The sequence below is a fragment of the Muntiacus reevesi genome, chromosome 2, assembly GCF_963930625.1.
Source record: "Muntiacus reevesi chromosome 2, mMunRee1.1, whole genome shotgun sequence".
Taxonomy (NCBI): domain Eukaryota; kingdom Metazoa; phylum Chordata; class Mammalia; order Artiodactyla; family Cervidae; genus Muntiacus; species Muntiacus reevesi.
Genome location: NC_089250.1, coordinates 276020185 through 276027837, shown reverse-complemented (window position 1 = coordinate 276027837; position 7653 = coordinate 276020185). Strand labels below are relative to the sequence as shown.

The 7653-nt window shown below is 45.5% G+C and overlaps 1 protein-coding gene across 1 annotated transcript; it reads right to left on the bottom strand.

The window, feature by feature from the left end:
* Nucleotides 1-799: 799 nt before the first annotated feature.
* On the bottom strand, nucleotides 800-6822 carry LOC136157649 (cationic amino acid transporter 3-like). The gene is made up of 11 exons (XM_065919467.1): nucleotides 6450-6822; nucleotides 5494-5652; nucleotides 3492-3678; nucleotides 3185-3297; nucleotides 2725-2947; nucleotides 2420-2559; nucleotides 2223-2325; nucleotides 1838-2034; nucleotides 1473-1636; nucleotides 1084-1192; nucleotides 800-912 (listed from the first exon to the last, which is right to left on the bottom strand). Exons 1-11 carry the CDS (start codon nucleotides 6820-6822, stop codon nucleotides 800-802), a joined length of 1881 nt encoding a protein of 626 aa, XP_065775539.1.
* Nucleotides 6823-7653: the final 831 nt, after the last annotated feature.

The window sequence follows — 7653 nt, the reverse complement described above, 5'->3', positions numbered from 1 at the left end:
CTTTTAGCTTCACCCAACTGTAAGCATTCATCAACCAATTATTACTTCCCATCCCATTCCCTTCCCTCTAGCAACACAGGTGTCCTTGTTGTTTTTTCAATTAAGAACTTTTCCTCATCAACTCTGTTGTATAACTCTAACGTTCTACCACAGAAGAGTAAAGAGAAATGATCATTTGGACGATGTTACACTACATCTCAATAAGTTGGGGGAAGAGATTAAAATGAGCATTTCCCTTTATCATTACTCAATGATGCACTTTATCTGTTATTCTCTTTTTCTTAAACTCTACTTTGTTCTATAATAAGATAGCTGCTCTAGCATTCTTGTGTTACTCTTTGTACAGCCTGTTTGTTCCCCTCCTTTTACTTCCAACTTATTTATGTCTTAATGTTTAAAGTATAACGCTGGGCAGAAAACATACTTACCTACATTTCCTTCCCAGGTCACAATCTCTGCATTTTCAGTGGAAACAGACACAAGAAGGTGCTTCTTACACACCCATTAATATTTTAGTACTTTCTCTGGTTGATGGTTATTTTGTTGTACTTTCTTTGTGGAAATTCACCTTGAGGCTCACTTATGAAACATGTGCTTTTCTGAATATATATTTTGCTTTGAAAAGTTTACTTCGAAATTATTCAACAGTTAAGTCATTTTATCTGCTGGCAATAAGCACATAGCTGTAAATGCATTTCACCTTCAGGCTCCACAGAGGCTCAAAGTGCCACTTGAACCAGAAGAGACTTCCAAGTCTGGAGGGATTCCACACACTATCTATGTCCTGTGGTTAAGATGATTAATCACCAGGGATGTTTCCATCAAGCATTTGGGGATTGGAGGCTGGCGGCTGTTGATCATTGTTCTCCCCCAGGCTGTGTCGGATCCCATATCCAAAGTATATGACAGATCCTAGTAGGGAGATGAGACAGTGAGAAGGGACAGTAGGAGCTCTCCTCATTTATGAAAGCCCAGCAGGTGGCCTATGCCTTCTGTCACATCTGACAGTTTAGGGGAAAGGTAGTAGGAAGACACTTGGGTTCAGTCACTCAAGGGGCCTCAGTTTCCAAGAAAGTCACTCACCAATCCCCATCCAGAGGCCAAACTGGACCCAGGTCCTAGTGTTCATCTGCATCATCAAGTAAACGTTCACTAAGATGCTCACCAGTGGGAGGACGGGCCAACAAAGGACCTGTGGACAGAGTCAGCTCATCCATGAACACACCCCAGGCATCTGAAAAGGAGACCCTACTCCACATGGGCAGGAAGAGTCCAGTTCAACGCAGGTTGTGTGCTCAGTGCCTACTGAGATTTTGTGTGTAAAGCGCTGAGTGTGGATCAGGAAAGGGTCAATTGGTTTTAGCAACTTCCCTTCTGGGAGCAACTCTTGATCCAGCCTACAGCATTTAGATGTCAGAGCAGGCAGCCTTCATTCCTCAAGGTGGAGAGCTTGGACACATAAGGTCACCTACCTTGCAGTGAAGAGGAGAGGGGTTCTGGGGCTGCCTCCAGATGATGGCCGTGACCCCAGTGATGAGCAGCAGCAGCACAGCCACTGTCGTGTACACTGGGAGTCCAGAGAACACCTGGCTGGTCAACAGGGCCAGGATCAGGCTCAGGATGGTCAGCAGGAGAACTGCAAGGGTCAAGGTGGAGGGGAACAGGCTGGACTCCAGAAGACAAAGATGTCAGGACTTTGGGTCACACCCATCTCAAAACCGCCCACTTCAGGAAGGGCCATCATCTCTCCAAGATTCCTCCTCAACTGCCCAAAACACACCGCCCTCCCCATACTGCCAAATTTAGAATACAGCCAAAGAGAAACCCCACTGCTCACCAAGCAGGAAGGCACATCCATAGACAATCCGCCCAGATTTCTGAGTGGGGATAGTGCTGGAAGGGAACCACAGAGTCTTCAGAATCCTTGAATTTTCTGCTTCAGGTACAGATTGTAAAGGTCTTGCTTCCAACTCAAAAATATCTATTTCCTCTTCTGCTGTCTCATTCTGGCTTAAATTCTGTTCTGGTTGATACCTGAATTAGAAAGATTAAGGCAGTATTAATAGTATCCCCTACTCACCCAGCATCACCCAGATGATTCCATCTCTTTCCCAAATTAATGATCGTTGGTCATTTTGAAGGCAGCATGAAGGCAGAAGAGGATCATCTTCACATCAATCCCCACCAGCCAGACCCCCAGTCAATGTGTTGTGGAGTCTCACCTGAGGACAAGCACAGAAAAGGCTACCAAGGAGTAAGCGAGCAGGGTCCCAATTGACATGAGGTCCACAAGATCAGTGAGCTCAAAGAGTAGTGCCATGACCGCTAAAATCAGGGCACAAACAAAGTGGGGGGAGACAGTGAGACCATGGAAATATGCAAGTTAAGAAAAATGATCAAAGAAGTTTCATTTATTTACCTGCAAGACTTCCAGAAGCCAAGATGGTCCAGATGGCGGTTCGTGTGCGGGCGTGGATTTGGGCAAGTCTCCTGAAAAGGAGCCCATCCTCTGCCATTGTGTAGATCACACGAGGCATAGAGAACATGGTGCCCAGGAGGCTGGGAGAGAAAGTGGACATGTGGGAGGAAGGGGAGAAGCAGGAGAGACTGGGGTTTCTGCTCCCTAGTCTACATGGGCTAACTGTCTTTCTCTTTTGTTTCTCAAACTGAGGCTACGATGGCTGATAATCTGACAGAGGATGGAGAAAAAGCTTTGATACTGACCTGGATGAAAGAGCACACATGGTGATAGCAGCCAGGACATATCTCAGATGCCTCCACCCAGCATCAAGGAAAGCCTGCGGCAGGAGGCTCTCAGGGTGAATCTCATAGTAGGGCACCAGGAGGGTGAGTGCCGCCGAGACACCAACATACATCAAAAAGCAGATCAAGATCGTGATCATGATGCTCATGGGGATGGAACACTGAGGATTTCTGGCTTCTACCCCTGCAAGATGGGTACACTATTCGGTCAGTAAACACACTGGAATGAAAGCACAAAACCCAATTTCCTCTTGCAGCTCCAAACATAGTCTAACCTTCTCCCAACCCCTGTGCCCAAGGGTGGCCCAACCTGCCCAGACCCTTGATAAGATGACAAAAACCACTACAATACTGTAAAGTAATTAGCCTCCAACTAATAAAAATAAATGGGGGGAAAAAAGGTGCACAGTGACCCTATTACCTGTAGTAGCAATGACATCAAACCCAACAAAGGCATAGATGCATGTTGCTGCTCCCTGGAGAATCCCTTCAATGCCAAAAGGTATAAAGCCTCCAGCACCCAGAGGTCCCAAGCTGTGATGAGAGAAGGAATGAGGAAGAACATGGGTGAGGTGAGTTCAGCTATCTCTACTTGTATCCTCAGTTAATATCACAACTCCTGGGCTCCATGACCCCACCATTGGATCCATCAGCCCCAATCTCTTTGGTTCCCACCATCTTCGCAGCTCTGCACATCACACACATAGACATTACTCAGCCAAGAGTACTCTCCTAACCTAGAGGTGTCAGTGGATTCAGATGTGTTCAATGTGTAGTCCTGTTCTGTGAGCTTCCAGTTGTGCAGGTCTCCCATAATGAAGCCAGAGATGATGATGAAGATGAGACCAGAAATGTTCAAGCCTGCAAACACTTTGTTAAGCATGACTGATTCATGAAGTCCCAGAACCAGGAGTCCTATGGAAAGATGGAATATGAAACATCCAAAATAACTAAATCCATAGACATACAAAGAAAACGAGTGGTTGCCATAGGCTTGGGTTTATGGGTGGGTGACAGGTAGACAGTGACTGCTCAGTGGGTACAGGGTTTCCTTCTGTAGTGATGAAGTTGTTTGAAGCTGCATGGAGGAGATGGTTGCACAACACTGTGAATGAACTAAGTGCCACTGAATGGTATACTTTAAGATGGCTAATTTCCTATTGTGGCGATCATCTCACAATAAACACATTGATCAGTATCACTTTATGCCGGGCCAGCCGGAAGATTTCAGCGAACAACACAACGCGTTCCTTTAGGCTAAGAAATAAAGACACAGGACAGATGGGGTCAAGAGGATCGCTGCAGTCAACGATGCTCCTTTATTTTTCTAAGCTTCATTTATACTTAAACCAAGAAGGAGGCATCCCAAAGAAAATTCTTCCCCATGTACATCATCTTTAAGGTAACAATCACCAGAACTCTCTCATGGCGCCAAGGGATAAGAAAGGCATCTTACTTATCTTAAGGGCAGTCGTGCAAAGCTATCTATCTGCGTGCTGTGTGCATTCAAGGCTTACTAGTGTTCTGTTAGGATTTAACTTTGGATAGTAAATTCCAGAGGGGTGGCGGGACAGAGAGCTATGTCCTTGAACAGACCCTTGATAATCAATCAAGGTAGCTCCCAGATTCAGCTCTTTCAAGCCACTCCCCGCAACTTTATACATCTTAAAATTATGTAATATTGTATCTCAATTAAGACAAGCTATGACAAACCTAGACAGCACCTTAAAAAGCAGAGACATCACTTTGCCAACAAAGGTCTGTATAGTCAAAGTTGCGGTTTCTCCAGTAGTTATGAATGGATGTGAGAGTTGAACCATAAAGAAGCCCAAGCATGGAAGAATTGATGTTTTCAAACTGTGGTGTTGGAGAAGACTCTTGAGAGACCCTTGGACAGCAAGGAAATCAAGCCAGTCAATCCTAAAGGAAATCAACCCTGAATATTCATTGGAAGGACTGATGTTGCAGCTGAAGCTCCAATACTTTGGCCACCTGATGTGAAGAACAAACTTATTGGAAAAGACGCTAATGCTTGGAAAGACTGAAGGCAGGGGAGAAGGGGATGACAGAGAATAAGATGGTTGGATGGCATCATGAACTCAATGGACATGAGTTTGAGCAAACTCAGGGAGATAGTGAAGGACAGGGAAGCCTCGCATACTGCAGTTCATGGGGTCGCAAAGAGTTGGACACGACTTAGCAACAGAACAACAGTAACAGTCTCAATTATATCTCAAAAAATCTGGGGGATATGGTAAAATGGTTAATTTTACTTTGTGTGAATTTCCACTCAAATAAACAAATGTCTTTAGTCTCAGTACAAGGAAGAAACTTGTAGGTCTAAAGTAAATGATTGTCAGGGGGGGATGATTTTGTCTCTGAAGAGACCCTTGGCAATATCTTGAGGCATTCTGGTTGTCATAATTTGGGTGACGGGCATTGCTGTTAACTAGTAAGTAAAGACCAGGGGTGCTAATCAACAGCTGACAATGAATGAAAAGAAAATTTACCATGAATAAGACAGCTTCCTCACATCGAAGAATGATTGCACCCAGAATGTCAGTACTGCCAAGGGTGGAAAACAATGGTTTGTATCTTGACTTCTTGTCTTATCTCAGACAGTTCATTCCAGTCCTAATTACCCCACCATTCTGGAACTCCAAGCCTTCTGCACCCCAGCTGCCCCTCCACACCCCACTCTTCCCATTCTATCTCTGAGCCCTGTCTCACCTGTGAGCAGCAGCACCAGGCCCAGGGCAAAAAAGTCTGGGTACCAGGCCAGGAAGTGGGGCATATACGGAGAGAAAGTTCCCTGGAATGCCTGAGAGATGTGGTTCCCAATGAGGCTGTCAAAGGCAAGACTCCAGGCCCTGGCCTCACTGGCAGTGCCTGCAGCAGCAAAAGAACACTCACTGACAAAGAGAAATTGAACCCCTATCATGTACCATGGGATGTACTGGGGGGAAAAACAGACAAAATACCTAACTTACAAAGTTCCCTTTTATGGAGTGGAGAGGGTATACCCTTCCCAAACAGTGCTAATGGTAAAGAACCCGCCTGCTAATGCAAGAGACTTAAGAGATGCAGGTTCAATCCCTGGGTTGGGAAGATCCTTGGTGGCAGGAAATGGCAACCCACTCCAGACTTCTTGCCTGGAGAATCCCATGGACAGAGGAGTCTGGTGGGCTACAGTCCATGGGGTTGCAAAGAATTGGGCATTACTCAAGCGACTTGGCACGCAGAGTAGACCCAGATGATTCACAAAACAGGTCAACTATTTAATATGTTATGAGGAGATTAATGTGAGGACAGAAACTGTAACAGGGAAGTGGGACCTAGAGGACTGGGAGGTGAGGGTGAAAATTTAAGTTGAATTGTAAACAAAAATCCCACAAAGGAAACAGCAGAACAGAGACTTCAATATGGTGAGGGGAAGGGCCTGGGGGACATGCTTCCTTATCACCCACTCCTTTCAGTTCCTTTTCCTGTTCAGTTCTTGGTTCAGTCATTTAAGGAGACCAAAACTGACCTAACTAGAAGACAATTATAAGGGTTTCCTGCCACAGTTATCCACGTCCCCCCACAAGGTGGATTAACGATATTCTCATGAGTCAGTGACGACTTCAATACCTGCTCTGAATTTCCTGATGTTAAGCCCCACACCTTGCCCCACCCCACCATCTCACCGACGACAAAGGACAGGATGAGGTTCCAGCCAATGATGAAGGCGCACAGCTGACCCATAGTGACATAGCTGTAGAGATACGCAGAACCTGAGCGTGGTACCCAGGCCACCAACTCCGCGTAGCAGAGCCCGGACAAAAGAGTCGACAGGCCAGCCAGCAAAAAGCAGATGATGATCGCTGGTCCAGCCTCATACACAGCCACTTCTCCAACCACGATGTAGACACCAGCTCCTAGGGTACCGCTCACACCCAAGGCTGTTAGGTCTATGGTGTTCAGACAGTGGGCCCTGCCACTCTCAGACTCCTCCCTGGGCTCCAGCGGCCGCCTGCGGATCAGCTTCTGGCCAAATCGGTGGACACCCTGACACAACATCCTAGAGAATCGAGGCTCAGATCTGCTGAGAAAATGACACAGCAAGCCGTCAAGAATGTCCACCCGCCCTTGGCCCTGGAAGTCCAGTTCCATGGAGTGATGGAGTGATGGGAACAGGTGACAAGAGGACATATTGAGCGAGTTCTCTATCTCTGAGTTGTGGTTTTTTAAACCTAATAGCATTGAAACAAGTATACTATCAAGGGTGAAACAGATCACCAGCCCAGGTTGGATGCATGAGACAAGTGCTCGGGGCTGGTGCACTGGGAAGACCCAGAGGGATGGGGTGGAGAGGGAGGTGGGAGGGGGGATCGGGATGGGGAACACATGTAAATTCATGGCTGATTCATGTCAATGTATGGCAAAAACCACTACAATATTGTAAAGTAGTTAGCCTCCAACTAATAAAAATAAATGGAAAAAACCCCCCAAAAACCTAAGTAAATCTTTTAAGATGTTTCAAAGTTACGGAAAGAGTTGCTTGAAGAGAAGCAGGGGGGAGCCCTTATCTTAATGAAGTGTGATTTTATTCTTCCTGTCTTCTTCACTGAAAACACACATCCTACTTTCCTGTTGTATACTATAATGCTTCTGTTATTATTTCTAGTAGCTTTACCTATATATTTCAAGTAGAATCCTCAACTTTTAAAACTAGGAAAAGCTAAAACGTAATTATTTCTAAAGTGTTCATTCAATAACTTTTATCCTATACCCAGCCAATTTTCTTGCTAACAAATGTTGTAACATAAATTTAGTGACTTTCAGGCAATCCAGTCACAGTAAAAGTATTATGCTGAATATTGTTGACTCTGAAGATATGCCTATATTAAC